Source organism: Macaca mulatta, chromosome 5, assembly GCF_049350105.2.
Source record: "Macaca mulatta isolate MMU2019108-1 chromosome 5, T2T-MMU8v2.0, whole genome shotgun sequence".
Taxonomy (NCBI): Eukaryota; Metazoa; Chordata; class Mammalia; order Primates; family Cercopithecidae; genus Macaca; species Macaca mulatta.
The window spans coordinates 131741309-131764397 of NC_133410.1; the positions used below are offsets into that span (position 1 = coordinate 131741309).

Below are 23089 nucleotides of genomic sequence, written 5' to 3' on the forward strand. Positions count from 1 at the left end.
TAAGAATATGGACTTCTTAGTCCATAAAGACTAAGAATAGTCTTTATTCTTAAAGACTAATAGCAGACTTCATGTGTAGTCTTTCTTTATAGGCCCTACCATTCAGTTAGTTTTGTTCAATTATAACAACAGAACCAGCAGTAGTTCTTCAAGGTAGCATAGTGCAGTGAGTAAGACAGGTGTAGAGTCAGGGCAAGTAACTTTTTCTCTCTGTGCCTCAGTGCTGTCATCTTTAAAATGGGAATAATAATACTATCTACCTCAAAGGGTTGTTAGGAGGATGAAATGAATCACTATTTGTAAAGATCCTAAAACATCTACCACTAAGTGCAACAAAATTTGTTTTATTGAAAAAATATAACAAGTATTTGGTACTTAAGTTTACAAATTAGTTTCACCTTTGATCAACACATCTATCCAGTAATTAGCGCTGGTGTTATTCACAAAAAGCAAGCTAAGAAGCAAATATTTTCAGTGGCAATTTGCCTAATGCCTGGCTAAGCACATGGCAGAACCTGGTACTTGAACCCAGAATGTGCAACTCCAAATCGAACAGCTTTCTGCTTTGCTGATTGGGGTAGTGCTTTGTTCACCTGTTTGGTCGTTGATAAGTATCAGTGTGTGCAACACCTGTGTCTACCCACACACTGGAAGATAAATTGATTGATTCTCCTATTAGTGACATCGTTGCAGTCTAAGTGGGCTTGTCAGCAACTACTACCAAGTAGGAGAGAAAATAATGTGAAGAGGTAAGAAGTCGGGAATGAAGATGAGTAAACATAGAAAAAACTAGCTCAATTATATTTACAGATATGTTTCTTGCTGTATTGCTCAATAAGATAAAGATTATTTTGAGTTTCCAGTGTGAGAGATCTTTCCATAGTCGAATTTGCATGCTAGGCCTTCAATTAGATTATAAGACCCTCAGAGGCAGTATGAAAAACTGCTGCACCACTAAATCAAGGACTTCTTCCAAAGTGAAGGCTCCTCCATCCAAGCTCAAGGTTCAAAGGGCTCAAGGTTCAAAGCCAGTAGAAAGTTTTCTTATTGAAGACTGAAACCACCCACCACCTTCCCTGGTTAATCATAAAAGAAGCGTTATTCTAAAAAAACTCCAGTTCTTGCTGGGACAGCTATTGACCCAATTTGTATACAAATGTGACACTTTGAACCTCTCTGGTTTAGTATTTGATAGCCCAACAGGGTGACTATATTCAATAATGATTCAGGCTGGGTGCAGTGGCTCCAACCTGTAATCCCAGCACTTTGAGAGGCCAAGGCGGGAGAATCAGTTGAGCCCAGGAGACTGAGACCACCCTGGGCAGCACAGTGAGACACGTTTCTAGAAAAAACAGAAAAAAGTCAGCCAGATGCGCGCCTGTAGTCCCAGCTACCCAGGGCCTGAAGTGGGAGGATTGCTTGACTCGGGGTTGGAGGCTGCAGTGAACCGTGTTCCCACCACTGCACTCTAGCCTGGGAGACAGAATGATACCCTGTCTCAAAACAAACAAACAAACAAAAAAAAACTTGTACATTTAAAAATAACTAAAAGAGTAACTGGATTGTGGTTGAATGCTTGTGGTGATGAATATCTCATTTACCCTGATGTAATTATTACACATTATACACCTGTATCAAAATAGCTCATATACCCCATAAACATACACACCTACTATGTACCCACAAAAATTAAAAATTAAAAAAGAAAAAGTCTCTTTGGTTCACTCAGTCCACCATCCGTATTAGAATGTAAGACAGTTTTTTTTCCTTGGGAAAAGTGTCCGACAGAACCAAGGCTCGGTAAAGGATAGTAATAATGTAATAATATTAACAAACATCTACTGAGCTTTAAATATGTGGCAGGCACTGTGCTGTGCACTTTATATGCATTATCCAAATTTACTCTCAGTAATTCCAGGAGTTCCTATTACCGGGGTCTACGTAAGAGGAAATGGTGGTTGACGGCAATTTCCGAATGCCCCACACTAGAAAGTGGACCAGCAACCAGGGTTGCAGATCCCAAGTCCGGAATCTTCACCATTTCACCCAACCGCCTTAGAGGCCTCCCAGCAAAGGGTCTAAGCACAAATGCTCCAGAAAACAAGTCCAGGTCACGCGTGCCTTCTCCCCTTCCCTCTGGGCTCGATACTGGTGCACAGAGCGACTCGGGAGTGGGGGTCGCGGTTACTTCATTAGAAAAGCTCTGAAGCCCCGGGAGCCCTTAGTCCCAGGCGCACTTGCCCTGCAAACCCTTCTGGAAGGCGGCAGCGTCCAGGCGGTCCAGCGCGTCGAGCCGCGCCAGGCGCACCGAGATGCCCCCGAATCTGTCCAGCTCGCCCTGCAGATCGCACGTTCCAACTGGGGGATTCCGCACGTAACCCTGTGCGCCCGAGGCCCCGCGGTAACCCGCCGAAGGCCCAGGGCTGTACGTTCGGGCAAGCACCGCGCGCCAGCCGGCCCAGCTCAGTAGCGGTCGCATCTTCACGCTGCCTCGCCCAAATGACCCTTCCGCGCGCCGGAGCGGAGATCGCGGCCGTACATTTTAGAAGAGTGTCATCAATTCCCTCAGAGTTGAGCTGGGATTATCACTCTGCAGAGCCAAGCCAAGACCGCGAAGTCGTCCACCAGCCCCTCTCAGCAATTTTTCCCACTCCAGTTAAGCGGGGAAAACCTCCTCCCCCACCGCCACCCACTTATTTTGTTTGGTAGTGTAATTCAATAGACGTTGGTTTAGGAATGGGGAAGCCGGGAGGAGATGCAAAAACGTCCTGTTTTTTAGGAATTTACAATCTAAGTGGCAGTTCCGTTCCCGGAACCTATCGTCTTTCGCAGACGCCGTTCCAGCTGTTCCAAAGATTGCTGGTTTTGAAAACACTCAGTCCCTTCCACCACGCTGTCCGCTGCTGCGCTCCACTCTGGGGATTACGGCGCAGGGGCGGAACCTCGCTGACTTCTGCCCCGGAAGTTTTTCTCTCAGTGGAAGCGCGCACGTTGAGTCGGCTTTTCTACTGCATCGGCCAGGCTACCTTGGGATCATGTCTTCCAAGAAGAACAGAAAGCGGCTGAACCAAAGCGCGGAAAATGGTTCGCCCTTGCCCTCTGCTGCTTCCTCTTGTGCGGTGGCACGGGCTTCTTCTGCTGGATCAGATTTAGCGGCAGCCGCCGGGACTCTGACGGTGACCAACTTCTTAGAAAAGGGTAAAGAACTCCGGGAGGGAGACTAGAGGCCGAGGGGCGCAACCTGAGGGGAGGGAGACTCAGTGATACTGACTTGGGGTGCAGAGACTTTTGAAATTTGGGCGTGGCATGGGTCTGAATGCGGCACCAAAGCGTGTAAGACTTCTGTATGCAAGAAGCATGCAAACGTAGCCGCGCCTGCACTGGAGAAGTTAGGCTGAAATGGTTTATCCGTATCCAAAGTGTCTCTTGTAAATTAATTTGATTTTTTAAGTTGCGCTTGAAACGCTTTGTCTCCTTTAACATTAACGACATATTTAATTGCAAAATTTTTCGTAACTAGCTAACATGGGATACTTATCCTAAAAAACTAAATAACCAATAAAGTAAAAATGTGGATCACTCTGCCTTTAGGAGTGATGACATAGCATTTTCTTCCAGTACTACACAGGTTATGATATTTAATAACTGCTAGTAACTGCACACTGGTGTTAGCAGTATATATAGCTCATCTAATTTCTACAGAAGCCGTGACCGATGGGTATAGTAATGACCGTTTTATAGAGGAAGGAAAGGCAACGTGATTCCATTCAGGCTACACAGGTACTAAAGGCAGAGCTGATATTTGAGTCCAGATGTGTTTGACTTCAAAGCCATTGTCCCAGATGACAGCTCCCTTGATTTGGGAGAACAAATTTATACTTAAAAGTCTTATAAATTGAATTATAAATTGAAATTTTATATTTGATGTGTAATAGCTTTGAACAATGGACCAGATTAAACTAGTGGCAACATTTTTTATGTCTAATCAGACCTTAAAGACGATTTAGAGTTCACATGGTATTTTCACTCTTCCTTAGGTATGGGAGGACAACTTGTTCTGTCGTGAAGGTTCAACTTGTTTTTGAACTAGATCCTTCCCATTGACATCTAAACATGCTCATTTCTCTTCCACTTTAAATCAGAACAAAAGCTCCACATTTTCTTCCTGCAACCATCTCTCTGTCCATTGCCAAACTTCTAAAATGGAGTGGTCTCTGCCGCCTCATCACTTACATACTCTCCTTAGCCTATTCCTCTTTTACTTCCACCCCGTGATTCCATGGAAACTGTTCCTGGTGTGGTCTCCGAGCATCTCCATGTTGATAAACCTTACTTGACCACAGCAACTTTTGGTATTTTTGACCATTTCCTCTTCTTGAAACACTTAACTTCTTATTTGTTGTCAAACTTGCCTAGTTTTCTTCATCTTTGTTGATGTTTCATCATTTTCCTTTGCAGGCTCGTCCTCTTCCCTTGACCATTAAATATTGAAGTTTGTCAATTCTTAGTCCAAAACCTTTTTTTCCTCTCAGTAAATCCTCTCTCCCTAGCAAGTTCATCCAGTGACCAGAGTTTCTCATCCATAGTCTCTTCAGTGTCAGATTTATATTTGTAAATATTTTGTTTTTGCACCTTGATATAGTTGTCTTTTAGCCAAGTGCTTCTCAAGCTCTCTGTGGTGAAGACTTTAACATTTACAATAGGTCACAGGTCGGCATTTTTGTAAAATACAGTCAAAATGATTTTCTAGAAAAATAAGGAAAAAATTTTATTAAACAGATGTGAAATTATTCTGCAAATTTCAATAAAAGCTTCTAAACACTTATTCTCATGTTTTGCACTTGTCATGAAGCACTGACAAATTGTTGTGGGCCATATTTTGAATATGGTGCTGTACAATCACTCTTCTCATGAGTGTCTCAAAGATACTTTGGGACTAACTTCATGAGCCCGCATTTCCTCCAACAAAACAAACTTTCATTTTGTTCAGTTTTTTGCATTGCAAAATTCAGAAATGTAAGAGTCATCCATGACTCCCCCCCATATCTCACATACCTAGTTCACCACTAAATCATGTTTATTACCTAAATATTTTACATATTCCTCTTCTACATGCCATTCCCACTGTTTCTACCTTAATTTCAGATGCCATCATCTCTCACCTGGACTGCTACAACAGCCTTTTAGTTGATTTTCCTGCTTCCAGTTTTGCCCCTTACTCGTTTTCTGTTCTACAGCCAGAATGATCTTGTAAGATGCAGATCTTGTCATGACATTGCTTTTCATCCCTTTCTGAACTCCCATTGCTGTCAGAGTAATGACCAGCATCTTAATGCAGCCTGTTGCACTATTGTCCTGGGTGGTCTTGACCTTCTTTACATAGCTTCCCTATGTTTCCACCACTCTGTCTATACTCTCCTGAGGATGCGCCATACCACCTTCTGCCCAGGAACTTTGTACATGCTGTCTTCTTTGCTGAGAATTATCTTTTTCTTCTCTTCATTTAGTTAGTTCCTACTCTTCTTTCAGACCTGATTTTAATATCACTTCCTTTGAGAAACATTCTCATATTCGAAATCAGGTCAGATCCCACATTATAGGCTCTCCTGGCACTCTAAGTCATTTTTTCATTGTATTAATCTTAGTTTATAATTTTACAGCTATTCACTGATTGCTTAATAACTCACTCATCCTACAAGGCTATAAGGTCTGTGAGACCAAGGACTTGTGAACAAAAGTGCCTAGCATAGTATCTGCCATATAGTAGGCACGTAGTACTTATTTGCCGAATGAATAAATGAAGGGTGGATGGTTGTTTGAAATTATCTTTACTATCTTGTTAATCTGATACTTAAGGTGCTCAATCAATGTGAAAGTAGTCAATGGGGAAATTAGATGTTGACATATTTTTAAAGTATTGGAGGAGTGAGGTGAGAAGGGAACTCTGTGGACAACTTGAGTAGACCTGTGTAGTGTAAGCAGAGAACACAGTGGTGATGTTTTGGAAAATGAGACCGGTGGATGGGAATTTGAACATGATTACCCTTGAAAGAGAAGGTGGAGAATACATCCTGGGGCATGGAGAATGTGCCGGATAGGGTGGAAGGAGAAGTAGAAAACTAAGGTCTTGGGAAGGACTGAGAACACTTGTGTGGTAATTGTCAAGAGGGAAAGGTAGTTCATTGAGGTTTGGGAAGAAAGAGGCAGGAACTGAATATTATGAGATCATCTAATGGCAGTATGCTTTGCTGTTAATGACCAGCAAACTATATAAGATACCTAATGCTCATTGGAAGATTGAATTTCTGTCCAGCTTCTCATATTATGCAGTATGTGTTAATTTCATTTTATACTCAGTGCTGTTCATCTTAGCTTTATGAGATGCTTTGTTTTTCTAGATTTGCACCTCTTGTAAGAAGAAAAAGAAACGTGTTGGGGAGTTATTTTGTAGTGACAGAATAACGTAAATCATATTTGTACCTTATGGTTTTGCTTTCATTGCTTTAATTTCTTTTTTATTACAAAATATGTTTTCTGATTATTAAGGAAAACTTAGGTAGATCTCTGTGATTATGGTATATATGTTTACAATAAATTTTATAATGAAGTTGTGACATTTTTAAATTACTTAAGTGTTTCATGGATTTTGTGCTGAAAAGAAAAACATTGTATACTCATTTACTACATTTATTCATTTTATGGCCATTTATTGTGCAACTGCTACATTTAACGCACTGTAAGCATTGGAGATACAGAGAGAAATAGGACCCAATTCCTGCTTCAAAGCAGTATACAATTAAGGAGAAAGACTAAAACAAATGAATATTATGATAAATGCTATTAACTGACAGCACAGAGTGCTGGGGGAATTAGAGGAGGGACACCTAGCTAAATATGGAGCTTGGTGGAGGTGGGGTGGATAGGAAGGAGTGGAGATGTCAGCACATCATTTTCAGAGGTGTTGTTAACTGGACTGAATTCTGGACCCCCTTTTTCAGCCAAAAGTTGAAATCACTAGTGGTGATTTCAGTCAGTGTGTTTGTATAAGGAAGACGACTTGTGTTACTATCTTTGTCTATTCTTGGTAATACAGAAGAAAAAGATCTGGCGATGACCATAATATGGGGCAGAAGTAGAAACATAACTTAATCCTCTAGAGCCAGATAGATGTTCCAGTTCCCAGTTCAATCCTTTGAATACTAGTAGCTGACTCAACTTTGAACTTAAAGCTCTGAGACTCTCTTTTGCAATTATGTTTAGTTCTTAAAGAAATTAGAGACTCAGAAAAAAGGAAACCAATGCTCACCCCATAAAACATCTTGTTTTTAGTTAATACTTAATATGTTGCCAGTAGACCCTCAAAAGCGTTTGGTTTTAAATCTGTTTGTTATAACAAAAGTTGGAACACTAGTTTCTCCAGGGTATGATAAGTACATTCATGTGGTTATATGGTTAGAGTATTTTTATTTACTGCAAAAGAAAGCATGCTTTAACTTCTCTTACAAAGTAGTAAAAAATAATTTTCTTTTCCTTCATAGTAGATGACAGAATTCCTAAAACATTTCAGAATTCCCTTATTCATCTTGGACTCAACACTATGAAGTCTGCAAATATATGTATAGGTCGACCAGTGTTGCTTACTAGTTTGAACGGAAAGCAAGAGGTAAGAGTCTTTTGCATTTCCTTAGTTTAGAAATAAAGACTGAACATTGCAAATCCAAAAATCTAAACTCTGTAATGCTTTTGAGTGCTGTGGTGGTCAAAGGAAATGCTCATTGGAACATTTTGGATTTCAGATTTGGGATGCTTAGCCAGTAAACATAAGGCAAATATTCCAAAATCGAAAATTGAAAATGCGTCTGGTCCTAAGCATTTTGGATAAGGGATGCTCAACCTGTGTTTGAGATGTTTCTGATTTTAATTTTCAACACAAGCAGGAATAAATGAAAAACTGTATTTTAAAAGACATTAATGTGTGTATTAACTCTCTGTTCCTTTGCTGTCTATGACTCTGCTGGGCATAGTAACCCCTAAAATGTTATGTAGAGAGAAGTGTTTCCTCCGGCAGTAGTGACAGTATTTCTCCCAGTCAGTTAGTTATATTTCTTTATAAAAATATTATTTTGGGGTAAGAAGGTCACCTGTTCTGTATATAAATATTTTACTATTCTCCCTGGTTTCAGCTGTTTCTCCTTGCTGTCATTCTTCATACCTGAGATTCTCAGCCTAGAACCTTTCCTGGATCATTTTTGGCAGCTTGGCTTTCTCCTCTGCTACCAGCCCCTTATCTTTCCTGGCTTCCTTTGATGCTTCTCTGATCTGCTGGGGATCCTCTGGAAATACTTTGAATTTTTTTTGTCTGCTGATGGCCCCTCTTATTCTTTTCATTTTTCTGGCTTATGCTTTAAAGTTCCTTTACTGTGTCTTGTAAAAGAGAGGACTATAAGTGTGTGAGCTGAAGCTAGAAATTTTTGCTCCCCCCTCTTAACGTTTAAATTTGATAAGACCCAGGTTCTGACAAAGCTCTTGTTTTGTGTCCCTCACTATGTCCTGGATGTAGTTTAATTTCCAGGCTGAATTACTTTACAAGTTATCTTGCCTTAATATTTTTGTCATTTCCTCATTATCACATGTTAATGCCTTTGTCTTTTTTCATATATCTTTCATATCTTCTACTGTCTTCACTGTGGGATCATTCTTGCTCTTTAGAAAAAGATGTAATATTATTAAAAAGTTTATTTTTCATGAGCCCTTATAGTATTTAAATTTTTAAAAAAATGCAATTTATCTTACTGCAATTGGTATCAGATTATAACTCTTTTTGGGTAAAGACTGTATTTTGCATATCTAAGTACTTGACTGTCCTTAGCATTCTACCTTGTAAATTGATGGTATTCTATGAATATTTATTTTCTAACATTTTTATTTCCTCTGTCTGGCAGGTCTATACAGCGTGGCCTATGGCAGGATTTCCTGGAGGCAAGGTTGGCCTGAGTGAAATGGCACAGAAGAATGTGGGTGTGAGGCCTGGTGATGCCATCCAAGTCCAGCCTCTTGTGGGTGCTGTGCTACAGGCTGAGGAAATGGATGTGGCACTGAGGTTTGGCTCTTTTCTTTGGTGACTATCTGGATCAAAGCTGCCCAGTAGAAATATAAGAGTCACAAATGTAAACCACATAAGTAATTTTGCATTTTCTTGTAACATTTTAAAAAGAGAGAAACAGGTACAATGAATTATAATAGTATGTTTTATTTAACCAATATATGTAAAAATGTATTTTAACATGTAATTATAAAAAATTACCAATAAGGGCTGGGTGCGGAGGCTTATGCCTGTAATCCCAGCACTTTGGGAGCCCGAAGTGGGTGGATCACTTGAGCTCAGGAGTTCAAGACTAACCTGAGCAATATGGGGAAGCCCTGTCTCTACAAAAAATACAAAAAATAAAATTTCTAGGCATGGTGGTGTGTACCTGTAGTCCCAGCTATTTGGGAGGTGGAGACAGGAGGATTGCTTAAGTCTGGGAGGTGGAGGTTGCAGTGAGCTGGGATTGCACCACTGCACTCTAGCCTGCGTGAAAGAGTGAGACTGTGTCTCAAAAAAAAAAAAAGTTACCAATAAGATATTTTACATCCTTTTTTTCAAACTAAGTCTTCAAAATCCAGTGTGTGTTACACTTATAGCACATCACAGTTGAGACTAGCCCCATTTTAAGCATTTGATAGCTACGTGTGCTGAGTGGCTAGTGGTCACTTGTGTTGTATTAGACAACCCAAGCTGAATGAGTGCTATATAATTTATAGACTAAGGACTTTTATTTTCCATGATTAGAGTATGCCCTGATATTTTAGGTGAGAGTAATTTTCATTAATGAATATTTAGCAGTGTTTTTCACCTTGACTTGCAGTGTAATCAGGGCTTCTTACAGTTGTAAAGAAAAGAGTAGATTACTGTGAGTCAAACAGAAACAAGTTTTAATTAAGACTATGCAAGCAAAGAACTTGACTGTATATTTTAACTTGTTGATTATTCAATTTAGTAAAACAAACGGTCGTTACTATCAGATTTTAAAATAATCCCTCACCACAGGCTAATTGTTTGAATCTGCCTATCAAGATAGTTAAGGTATATCATCCATCCTCCTGGATATTCTGTATCTAATAGGATTTCGACTCGGTTTGCATATAGAAGTCTTATCAAAAGTCATTTACAAAAAGCATCTTTTTATACTTTAATGTCACCTTAGTAATAGCTTGGGGGATGTGTTTACATTATATGTGAGAACTACAAACCATTTTCTAGTTATCAGCTTGATTTTAATATGTTTTCTTCTCTTTTGCTACTATTGTAGATTTTAGACTTGAGTTTTGGCATATTTTTTCCTTTATAACAGGAAAATGTTTTCAGAGCTTATAGTAACAGTTTAATTAATAATAAAAGGCAGAAGGGACAGGAGACAGTATGTTGACTACCAGCTGTATACAGAAGCTTTGTATATATTGCACGTATGTATACACACACACACATTTACCCTTCCCTTTTTAAACAGGTGAAATAGCTTAATGAGAAGTAACTTGCCTAATATTTTATGAGGTAGTTAATAGTACTGTTCAGATTAAACTGGATTATTCCTCAGACTATGTCTTAAAACAGTGCTACAGGTAGCAGTAATTCGTTGACTGGAATTAGCATTTATGATGACCTACAAACTAATCAGACCTCTTGAGTGCACACCAGTCTTAGGTGAGTAATGATTGCTTATTATAGAGGACTGTATATGTTTTAAATGAAAACTCAGGTTTGAAAATTTTGTTTTAAAAAATCTTATGTTTTAAATGTGGCAGCAGAGTATAGACAAGAAAGTTAATTTCCAATTGGGAAAATCAGTCATTTTAGTCTGCTTAAATCCTTCAGTTGCAACTGAAAGATTTTATAATTAATAGTAATGTTAGAGCTCCTTCTAGTGGAAATTGTTTTATGTGCAACTATTATTTTTTTAAAAGCAAAATTGGTTTGATATTTTTACTGTTCTTACATGTATTTATAAATACCTTCTATTCAGAGTTTAACAAAAGCAATTTAAGTATAACTTGGTTTAGAGTTCCATAAACAAAAGTAAATGTACGCATTTAAGGAGATACATGCAATTTTCTCATTAGTTTAGACATATGTTTGATTCATGAAATTTCCCCCCATTCTATTTCTTGCTCTTTCTTTTATATGAATATGTAGTTGATTCTCATTATTTATGGTTAGTTATGTTCTATCAAAGCTGCCTTGAACATCGTTAGCAAATACTGAGACATTTCTCCTAGAGGGAAATACGTATGTATGTGTATATACATACATGCAACACACACACACATAATATATGTAGTGTATATATATAATATAATATAATACATACATACACATACATTTTACATAGATTGTAATCTTAAAACTCCAAAATAATTCATTCTGGTAGATTTTCTTTTCTTTATTTTACAAAAGAGAAGAGGAGATTTAGAAGTGTTAAGGGACTTGCCTGAGGCTGCCCCACTACAGGTGCTAGTGTTGGGATTCAAACTCCCTCCAACTGGCCCCAGGCCTGGAGCTTCTTCACTACACTGCTGTGTCCCCTATCACTTCCATTCTCTGGTCATCTCTGAATGAGAGCTGAAACAGCGCGGAGAGTCACCTTATTCTATGTGGTAACATGGGTGTTGGGTAACCCAAATTTTTTGCTGCTCTTCCGTGTCACTAATGACCACAAATGCTTTGTGAGTATTGATTTTGGGGTACATATAAATTTTTGGGAGTTGGTAAATTTCCATATACAGCGTCCACAGGTATTGAGGATTGACTATATTGTATTATTACTGATAAAAGTGATTGGAAGCCAGGCACAGTGGCTCACGCCTGTAATCCCAGCACTTTGGGAGGCTGAGGTGGGTGGATCGCCTGAACTTAGGGGTTCGAGACCAGCCTGGCAACATGGTGAAACACTGTCTCTATAAAATGTGTATATATGTAAAAATTAGCTGGCCGTGGTGGTGAGCACCTGTGTTCCCAGCTACTCTGGAGGCTGAGGTAGGAGGATCACTTGAGCCTGTGAGGTGGAGGTTGCAGTGAGCTGAGATCATACCACCACACTCCAGCCTGGGTGACAAGAGTGAGACCTCATCTCCAAAAAAAAAAAAATAAAAGTGGAGAACAAGGTTATTTTGACCAGATGGGCACACAGGCACATGCCACCACGTCTGGCTAATTTTCTTTTGTATTTTTTGTAGAGGTAAGTTTTTGCCATGTTGCCCAGGCTGGTTTTGAACTCCTGAGCTCAGGCGGTCCACCCACCTCAGCCTCCCAAAGTGCTGGGATTACAGGCATGAGCCACCATGCTCAGCTTCCAGTCACTTACACTTCCCCTTGGGCTAGACTGCCCCCGCTCCACTGGTCACTGACAGAACTAGACAGCCATTTGTCTCCCCTCCTGATACGGGCTGCTTATGCACAGAGGAGGAGGAAAAATGCTCTTGTTCTGAGAACTCTCCAAGAGCAGATTTCTTTATAAATGTATGATATTTAGGTGTGTTCACTTCCTGCACTTAAGCAGCTCTCTGGGGAGACACAGTTATCATTAGGAAGGAGGGGATCTCATTTTTCCTCGGTCATGCCCTGTCTCCAGAAAAAACCTCCATTGTAACCGTTACTCCCCTTTTTCCTACTTCTGCCTCTTCAAGTAACATACTGTATAGGAATTAATTTTCTTGAAGAAATAATTTGTAATATACTAAGAGAATGAAGTAAGTTATTAATAAGAGCCTTTTCTCCAAGCTAGGCAACTTTATAAAGGGAATTATTAGTTTAGGTCAGCATTTTAAAAATGTTTTTGACTATGACTCTTTATAAAAAATGGATTTTTTCATCAGATTCTTTGTATATACACATCCATAGATACAGTGCTCATATACGTGCATATGTGTATGTATGTGTTAGAAGCTAATGTTTTACAAAGCAGTATTTACCCTTTCTATATTCAGTGTACCCTGCATTTCTTATTCTATTAACAAAGTGCTGAATGGGGCTGACTGAAATGATTTCATTACCCTTGTGTTTTGAAGAACATTGGTTTATGCCACTAAGGCAACAGATTCCAAATGATATTTTCATGGCTATATGTTTCTGAAAAATGTCCATCGTTTCAAAATTGTATACATTATTTAAGGTTGCAGGTGGATTATTCTTTTGATTAAGTCTATATTATAACTATATACATGTAATTTTATACCAGTTTAGTTTCTGATGTACCTAATGCTGATTTCTGTCCCCTTCTCATTCTTTTAACAGTGACAAAGATATGGAAATTAATGAAGAAGAACTGACTGGTTGTATTCTGAGAAAACTAGGTGAGACAAATATTTTAAATTGTTTTCTTAAGTTTTAAGCTGCAAGGCATCAGCAAATAAAGTGTCCTTGAGGGCTTATAAGTGCACAGTAGTTTTCTTCAAAATAGCTTTGAGAATCTTCCCCTTAATGAATGAATATACTTTTAAGACAGGGATGTGTTACTTTTCCTGGTTAATTGGCAGTTGAGCAGTGGAAAGAATATATGACTTGTCTGTGGAAAGAGTCAGTGGTAGAATTGAGACTGTTCTTGCCCTTTCCAGTGAGAGATGCTATCTTGGAGTGTTGGTTTGGGTGTGCCATTTTCATTTAGTTTATTACTGAATATGGAATGCCTGGCTATTTGTTGATATGGTTGCTAGAATCTGAGATCTACTGAGTGTGGAGGATTTCAAAGAATCATCTTTTCCTTCTATCTCCAGATGGTGCTATATTATAGGGGAATATTAGGTCCTCAATATTTTATGACAATTATTTTATTAATACTCTGCCTTTGATTTAGTCTTTTCAGTCAGTTAGTAGATGAAATATATTGCTATTTAAACATTAAACTGGTAACAAAAATTATGCTAACATGTATATTTAATAAATTATTTTCTAGATGGCAAGATCATTTTACCAGGCAACTTTCTGTATTGTACATTCTATGGACGACCGTACAAGCTGCAAGTACTGCGAGTGAAAGGGGCAGATGGCATGACATTGGGAGGACCTCAGAGTGACTTTGACACTGATGCCCAAAGAATGGCCTTTGAACAGTCCAGCATGGAAACCAGTAGCCTGGAATTATCCTTACAGCTAAGCCAGTTAGATCTGGAGGATACCCGGATCTCAACATCAGGAAGTACTCCTTGTAAACCAGTTGATGACAGAATTACAAATAAAGCCAGTGATGTTTTGGATGTTACACAGAGCCCTGGAGATGGCAGTGGACTTATGCTAGAGGAAGTCGCAGGTGTTAAATGTAGTTTTGAATCTGCCAGAGAAGGAAATGAGCAACTTACCGAAGAAGAGAGACTGCTAAAGTTCAGCATAGGAGCAAAGTGCAGTACTGATACTTTTTATTTTATTTCTTCAACAACAAGAGTCAATTTTACAGAGATTGATAAAAATTCAAAAGAGCAAGACAACCAATTCAAAGTAACTTATGACATGATAGGAGGCTTAAGTAGCCAGCTGAAAGCAATTAGAGAGATAATTGAATTGCCCCTCAAACAGCCTGAGCTTTTCAAGAGTTATGGTATGATATCTTCAGTTTATTGCACCCAAAAATGTTAAATTCAAATTAAAAGATAGTTGACACTTATCTAGTGATTGCTCATCCTCTTCCTGTTTTTATTTTCTGAGTAGTGGGTGTGTTAGAAGATGTCAGTTGCTTTGGGAGATGCCAGTTAAATGGGCCATTTTCTATGCCTTGGTATTTTTAGGTTGTAATGTGAATTAGTGACAGCCTTGTCTCTTCTAATAGCGTATTTCCACAATTACCTGTATTGGATCTAGAATAAGTATCTTGTCATGCTGGGTCATCTGTAATGACTGAAGAAATAAACCATTCAAATACATTAGATAAAACTTCTTTGTTAGGAAATGTAGCTGTGTACCCATCTTTTTGCACTGAAGCAGGTAATTAAGGGAATGGCTTGACTCAGGAAGCTCAGGGCTTCCGCTGCCTTGTTATTGCCAAGATCCTTTGCATATATTTGGTGTGTCTGATCTCTCTGCTTTTTCCTTTCTCATGAATCTTATATATACATACTTGTATGTATATATATGTATGTGTAAAATGAACCCTTAGATTGGCATTTTGCTAGTACTTATGTACCTTTTATACCAGCAAACATATGTACTCTTCAAGATGGTTAGTTGGAAAAAAACTGGGATTGGTGGCTGCGCTATGTTTTTGTTTTTTTTTTTTTTTTTTTTTTTTTTTTTTTTTGAGACGGAGTCTCGCTCTGTTGCCCAGGCTGGAGTGCAGTGGCGCAATCTCGGCTCACTGCAAGCTCCACCTCCCGGGTTCACGCCATTCTCCTGCCTCAGCCTCCCGAGTAGCTGGGACTACAGGCGCCCACAACCGCGCCCGGCTAATTTTTTGTATTTTTAGTAGAGACGGGGTTTCACCGTGGTCTCGATCTCCTGACCTTGTGATCCGCCCGCCTCGGCCTCCCAAAGTGCTGGGATTACAGGCGTGAGCCACCGCGCCCGGCTGCGCTATGTTTTTTGATCATTGAACTGTGTTGTGTGGGATGGGGCATTGCAACAATGTTGGTGTCCAGTTTTTTTTTTTTTTTTGAGACGGAGTCTCGCTCTGTCTCCCAGGCTGGAGTGCTGTGGCGCGATCTCCGCTAACTGCAAGCTCGGTCGCCTCCCAGATTCACGCCATTCTCCTGCCTCAGCCTCCCGAGAAGCTGGGACTACAAGTGCCCGCCACCACGCCTGGCTAATTTTTTTGTATTTTTTAGTAGAGACGGGGTTTCACCGTGTTCGCCAGGATGGTCTTGATCTCCTGACCTCGTGATCCACCCGCCTCAGCCTCCCGAAGTGCTGGGATTACAGGCGTGAGCCACCGTGCCCGGCCTTTTTTTTTTTTTTTTTTTTTAACCCACATGCTGCTTCTGTTCTGTGGTCTACAGAGAGAGAAAGTCATTGCTGGGGATCAGTGTTTGGGCTAGTTAGTACATCTTTCTGGAGGGGGAGAAAAAACTCTTGACTCCTTGTGATGCAAGGTAAAGTTAAATTTTATAACTCATGTTTGAACTTCTTACATTTATAAGAAACCTGGTGATGGTGAATCTAGTGTTTTCTACTTTTTCTTCCAGGAATTCCTGCCCCTAGAGGAGTGTTACTTTATGGTCCTCCAGGTACTGGAAAAACAATGATCGCCAGGGCTGTTGCTAATGAAGTTGGAGCCTATGTTTCTGTAATTAATGGTCCTGAAATTATAAGCAAGTAAGTACATGTTTTAATAGAGTAAACAATATATTTCTAAAACATGGTTTTTAGAAATGATTGTGTGGTATTCTGTCTGATATTTTGTACATTGAAATATTTTGCTTCTTAATAATTGTTTGGAAAATAATTTTTGAAACTAATTTTAAGTATGACAAAGCTTTAAAAACAATAAGAAATGGTCTTTAAATACATTTTATTTGTTATAGATTCTATGGTGAGACTGAAGCAAAGTTACGTCAGATATTTGCTGAAGCCACTCTACGGTACTTTTTATTTTTAAATGTTTTGGAATTAATAATCAAGGCTATATTAGTCAAAGTGAGATACTAGCGCCTTATACAAAGCATAAACAGTAGTACAAAAATAATAGTGATAGTAGTAGAAATAGATTATAGATCTAATGAAATTCTATTTCTATCTAATCTTTAAAAGTTTGATAAATGTTATTAAATTACATAAAGTAGAAGAATTAAGACATAGTGCTTGATAAATCATGTGACCTTGTTTGAGCATAGAAATCCATGACTTTCTTTGGGTGCTTAGGTGTATCTAATATGTTTAGTTTTTCTAGTAGACTGTATTATTGTAGCTCTTTATATTAGAACTTCGTTATGTTATACTTTGCTTCAAAGGGACAAATCTTTTGCCCATTAAATAATGACTCTGGCTGGATGTGGTGGCTCATGCCTGTAATACCATCTCTTTGGGAGGCCAAGGCAGGAGGATTGCTTGAGCCTAGGAGTTTGAGACCAGCCTGGGTAGCATAGTGGGACCCTGTCTGAAATTGGCTGGGCACGGTGGCTCACACCTATAATCCCAGTACTTTGGGAGGCCGAGGCAGGCAGATCACTTGAGGTCAGGAGTTTGGAGTCCAGCCTGGCCAACATGGTGAAACCCTGTCTCTACTAAAAATACAAAAATTAGCCAGGTGTGGTGGCAAGTGCCTGTAATCTCAGCTACTCGGGAGGCTGAGGCAGGAGAATCTCTTGAACCCGGGAGGCAGAGGTTGCAGTGAGCCTTGATTGTGCCATCACACTCCAGCCTGGGGGACAAGAGCGAGACTTTGTCTCAGAAAAAATAAATAAATAAATAAAAATAATTAGCTGGGCATGGTAGCACATGCCTGTAGTCCCACCTACTAAGGAAGCTGAGGCAGGAGGATCACTGAACCTGGGAGATCAAGGCTGTAGTGAGCCATGATTTCACCGCTGCACTCCAGCCTGGGCAACACAGACCCCATCTCAAAAACAAACAAACAAAAGCAAAACAGTGGTAGAGACATAGCTATATTACGAGTGATGTTAACGTTACGTTTGACTAAGTTATAGACCAATATCCTAATACTCATTACAGTATAACAATGAAACCTAAATTCCTGAACTCAAGTGATCCTCCCCCTATAGCCTCCCAAATAGCTGGAACTATAGGTGAGCACTACCATGCGCAACTAATTTTTGTATTTTTTTTTTTTTTCTAGCAACAGGATCTTGCTATGTTGGTCAGGCTGGTCTTGAACTCCTGGGCTCAAGCCATTCTCCTGCCTCAGCCTCCCAAAATGCTGGCTGTTTTGGTGTTTAATATCATAATTACTGCTCTTGAATCAAAAAACTCGCCATTTTTGAAGTTTATTTTTCCCCCAATGATAGTAGATGAAATAAGCTGTTTGTAGTCCTAGTACTGTATTGAAAATTTTAAAACTAGTGGTACACCTGATTGTTTAGTATGCTTTTGCTGTTGCTGTGTTCATGGCAGTTGAGATTTCCTTCTGTGAGAGAATTCACATCTGTTTATGGGAGAATTGATCATCTTGCAAGTTTTTATTTTAATGGTTTAAAAATAACAGGGCATTTCTAGTTTATGTCCTTTGGTTTCAAACCTGCTCCAAGGGATAGCATCTCTGGCCTCAGCTTCTGAATTTGATCCAGTCATAACAACTTAATGGGCATTACTGGGGAGAGTTCTGGGCATTACTGGGAGAGTTCTTAAGAGACTCTCATCTCTTAAGCAGCATACTCTACTCAATTACCCAGCCTTTTAATGGAAGGCAGATAGAATAGAATATGAAGTTAGTGAGTTGGTATTTTGGGCTAGAATGAATCTAAGGTTTTTTAGCTGAACATTATAATATCTTTATGGTATTAAGTAAATTCTAAATTTGATATGTTGCATTTCAGTTAAAAAATTAAAACTAAGTAAAACTTAAAATCAAATACAGATGAGAGATTTCATTTTACTTGTTTGTTTTTAGACACCCGTCAATTATTTTTATTGATGAGCTGGATGCACTTTGTCCAAAAAGAGAGGGGGCCCAGAATGAAGTGGAAAAAAGAGTTGTGGCTTCACTCTTAACACTGATGGATGGCATTGGTTCAGTAAGTATAGCACTAGTATTGATTCTGTGTAGGATTAATTCTTAATACATGTGTAGTGGCAAAAACTTTTGAATGTGTCAGTGTCTTTGGATATTTTAGGATAAAGGAAAAATATTGGCCATAGTAACTAGGGGAAAGATCTGTAAAATAATTTGTTTTAGTAGATTACTTAGTAACTGCTAGGACAACATCATAACCTGGCAGGTTTTTTCTAGCATATAAAATACTATACCATGATGGATTTATTTTGTGATAAATGCTATTAGCTTTAAAACTTGAAGCAAAGATCAGTAAGGAAGATTTAGCAGTTAAATTTTAGGGGATTTTATTTTATTGTTTATTATTATTATTTTTTGAGATTGAGTCTTGCCCTGTTATTCAGACTGGAGTGCAGTGGTGCACTCTCAGCTCACTGCAACCTCCGCCTTCCGGGTTCAAGCGATTCTCCTGCCTCAGCCTCCTGAGTAGCTGGGACTACAGGCATGCACCATCACACCTGGCTAATTTTTAAAAATCTTTTTAGTAGAGATGGGGTTTCACCATGTTGGCCAGGCTGGTCTCGAACTCCTGACCTCGTGATCTGCCCGCCTCGGCCTCCCAAAGTGCTGGGATTACAGGCGTGAGCCACTACATCTGGCCTGAGGGGTTTTTATTAAGAAATGTCATGAGTAAGTCTTATTACCCATGTACAAATGGACTCTTTCAAGGCTTTGTACTAGGGAAATGAAAAAAAGTGAGAATAATGGAAAACGTTTTGTACAACATTTAAAAAGAACTTATTCATATTACCAGATTCTCTGATAGGGGATACATTTTTTATTAATAAAAACTATATGCTAATTATGGCAGGAACATTCATAGGACTAACAATAGGCATGAACAAAAATTTTCTAAGACTCCTGATATCCATTAATTAGAAAAATACACTTTTTATGCTAGATTGTGAATAAGTAAAGTTTTTAGAATCATAATATGTTAGAACCACAATAAATTTTAGAAATTATGTAGTATCAAGTCTCTTTTGCACATTAAAAAACTGGTCATTTAGAACTTTTTGTTTTTACTGCCTAGTGGCAGAAAGTAGACATGTGAAAATAATATAAAGGTTTGGCATCAAGTCACTTATATACTAACGTGTTAAAAATTTTAAGTCTGTAAGAGAAGGGTTGTTACCTGGTGAAGGCTGCCTGACCAACTGGTTCTCAGTCCTGGAACAGTACCTAGGAGTGATTGTCATGTCCCAGGTTTGATTCTCAGGTTATGAAGTTGGAGAATTCAGTGTTATTAGTATGTTGGAGATGATAGAGTTGTGAGGACAGACTGACCCATGATAATAACACTTACAAGGGAATGATGTATAAAATAGGATGCTAGTTTGTCCATTTATAGTCAGAGATGTGACTATTAAGCAGACCAGATATTTGTGTTTATGGATGACCATATTTTCACCTTGATGGCAAATATAGAGAGCTGTCTTATAATTACAAGGGTTCTTGGTAAGTAGGAAATCAGATGAAAGACTTAGTGTTGGAGAATCTTAATTATTTCAATCTGCTGTCTTTCTCTGCCACTGGGATAAGCCTGTTGTGGATTAGCGTTCTTGCCTTTGGGCAAGGAATGGAAACATGTGATGCTGATGTTTTAGTCTGAATATATTTAAGGGTCTGTTTTTGTACTTCTAAACTTATAATTCATAGATTCACTGTAGTCCATGCATTGTCTGTTGGCACATTCAGTATAATTGATTAGGTTTGAGCTTTAAAAAAATTTTTTTAACATAAATTGTGTTCCAGTTATGCTTGTCTCTGGGTCATCTGAATAGAATATTGGATAATTTCTACAGGTGGCTGATCACGATCATAGTTCTTTATTATTTGTTTTTCCTAATTTCATTTTCAGAGAGTAAAAATACCTATATATTCAAGGGTGGCTGATACTTGGATATTGGTTATATTGTTGTCTCTATTTTCAGGAATTTAAAAATGTATCCATATTAAAAAAAAACAGTCTATAAGCAAAGACTTTTTAGATAACTTTCTATTAGAATCTTGTTCTATTTGAGTATTATATGTGTCACAATCCTGACTTCCAAGTAGGACTATTTAAAACAATTAAAACAATTATATGGTACAGTATTATATATGTGTTATTTTTTATGAGAATGATACAGTTAAGATGCGAGAAGTAAGAGATGTCATGGTAGATGGAGAGGTAAGTATTGGAAAACTTTCTACAGGAGGAAGCATTTAGGCTGAACATTGAAAATGTATAATAAAAGTAATAAATGTATAATAAAAATCTATTACTAATAAAAGTAATTGACAGGTAATGAAAGTGTAAGAAATAGGACTTAGTAGCTTGGACAGTTAGATGATTCATCCTTGTCTATACAGCCAGTGTGCGCCTCCCGCTTTTTTTTTCTAACTTTCGGAAAAATAAGAAATTTATTTTCATTTTATTTTGTTAGGAAGTAAGTGAAGGACAAGTGTTGGTTCTTGGGGCCACAAATCGCCCTCATGCCTTGGATGCTGCTCTCCGAAGACCTGGGCGATTTGATAAAGAGATTGAGATTGGAGTTCCCAATGCTCAGGACCGGCTAGATATTCTCCAGAAACTGCTTCGAAGGGTACCCCATTTGCTCACTGAGGCTGAGCTGCTGCAGCTGGCAAATAGTGCTCATGGATACGTTGGAGCAGACTTGAAAATCTTGTGTAATGAAGCGGGTGAGTGTGGTTTGCTATGGTGAGTCTATATTGATGCACTTATCTCCAGTTTATTTACATACAAATAATTTATATTTTTACTGATTTCTTAATGGAAATAGCTTTGTTTCTAATTATAAAATGTGTAATTTATATTTGAAAAAAATATTGTTGGAAAAACCTAGATGATTCAGAAAATTATTAAAAAGAAATAAAAATCACTCAATCCTACCTCTAAAGGATAACCACCATTATAGTGTATACAGTCAGCCCTCCATATCCTTGGGCTCAGCATCTGAGGATTCAGCCAGCTGTGGTCTGAAAGTATTCAGAAACAAAAAAAGTTAAAACAGTAAAAAATATATAAAAATTTAAAAAATATAGTATCATAACTAAGTTGACCCTTGAACTATGAAGGCTTGAACTGCATGGGTCCGCTTATATATGAATATTTTTCAATAAATATGTTGGAAAATTTTTTGAAGATTTGGAACAATTTGAAAAAGCTTTTTCTTTAGCTTTGTTGTAAGAATATAGTATATTCTTGCATAAAAAATATGGTTAATCAGCTGTTTATGTTATTGGCAAGGCTTCAGGTCAACAGTAGGCTATTAGTAGTTAGGTTTTGGGGGAGTCAGAAGTTATGCATAGTTTTTCGACTGCACAGGGATTGGTGTCCCTGACCCTCAAGTTGTTCAGGGATAAACTGTATTTACATAGCATTTACATGGGATCAGGTAAAAGTAATCTAGAGATTATTTAAATTATATGGGAGGATGTGTGTAGTCTATATGCAAATACTATGCCATTAACTGGCTTGAGCAGTCCTTAGATTTTGGTATCTTAGGGGTCCTGGAACCAATACTCCATCGATACTAAGGGATGACTATATCCTACTAGACTTATCCAAAGTATACACACACATACACACACACACATGCATGGACATATAATCAGATCAGTTGGTGGCAGTATTGATGATGACAATATTTATTGATATATTGTGCTGTGCTGTGGAAATCAGGGAGAAGTGTAAACTGGAGAATCACAATTTTCCTTAAAATTGAGTATCATGCCGGACCCCTGTTAACTTCAGTAGGGATGGTACCAAGTTTGAGAGGCCAAAAAAGAGGCCCAGAGCCAATAAATGAAACTTAGGGCTTATTTGGCGGAACTTACTTACAAGGTGGTCCAGTGGTGGTGGGCTGGACAGGAGAACTGCAATCACTTGCAAAAAGCATGTAGCTTGTATAGCATTTTCACTTAGCATCCTCCCCCCAGCAACTTCCACATGGCAACCTCCTTTCTTAAGTTATTGCTTTCAGTTGCATCTGCCATACACTCTGCACTAGCATACCCTTGTGTGGCACTCACATTCTTATGCCATTCTGTCATGATATCCCTGGGGCCAGGTATGTGGAGGAGCATTACAGTCAGATGCTGCAGCAGCAATATAAACTACAACAAAAAAGAATAACAAATATAATAACAATCATACTTCATAGAAAGTTTTTCAAGGACTTGGGAGTTGATTAAAGCAGGTGGTTATAGGATTTTAAGACTTAGATTCTGTGGTGGAAATATGGGTATTTAAGGCCTGCATGGCCTGGGTTACATCGTCAGAGTCATCAGGAATACATACACAACAGGTTTTAATTAATCTATAGGTTCCGCCCTTG

General features: G+C 38.6%; 2 protein-coding genes across 8 annotated transcripts in view; one reads left to right on the plus strand and one right to left on the minus strand.

Moving 5' to 3' along the window:
* Positions 1 to 2501, minus strand: part of NUDT6 (nudix hydrolase 6) — a 28867-nt gene extending 26366 nt beyond the window's left edge. The window contains exon 1 of one of the 3 annotated variants that reach the window (XM_001103787.5): positions 2242 to 2501. In XM_001103787.5, coding sequence (XP_001103787.3) covers positions 2242 to 2479 — 238 coding nt within the window. In that variant the 5' untranslated portion in view covers positions 2480 to 2501. Of the gene's footprint in view, positions 1 to 1669 lie in introns of all 3 variants that reach the window. The other 2 variants (XM_015139179.3, XM_078002708.1) reach the window with 2 other exon arrangements.
* A 469-nt stretch (positions 2502 to 2970) lies between these two features.
* The window catches only part of AFG2A (AFG2 AAA ATPase homolog A), a 369660-nt gene continuing 349541 nt past the window's right edge, over positions 2971 to 23089 (plus strand). For 3 of the 5 annotated variants that reach the window (XM_001104133.5, XM_078002705.1, XM_028848758.2), the window contains exons 1-9: positions 2971 to 3198; positions 7539 to 7663; positions 8943 to 9100; positions 13331 to 13389; positions 13989 to 14627; positions 16204 to 16333; positions 16543 to 16599; positions 18585 to 18708; positions 21176 to 21431. In XM_001104133.5, the coding sequence (XP_001104133.2) occupies positions 3036 to 3198; positions 7539 to 7663; positions 8943 to 9100; positions 13331 to 13389; positions 13989 to 14627; positions 16204 to 16333; positions 16543 to 16599; positions 18585 to 18708; positions 21176 to 21431 (1711 nt within the window). In that variant the 5' untranslated portion in view covers positions 2971 to 3035. The remainder of the gene's footprint in view (positions 3199 to 7538; positions 7664 to 8942; positions 9101 to 13330; positions 13390 to 13988; positions 14628 to 16203; positions 16334 to 16542; positions 16600 to 18584; positions 18709 to 21175; positions 21432 to 23089) is intronic. The other 2 variants (XM_015139177.3, XM_078002706.1) reach the window with 1 other exon arrangement.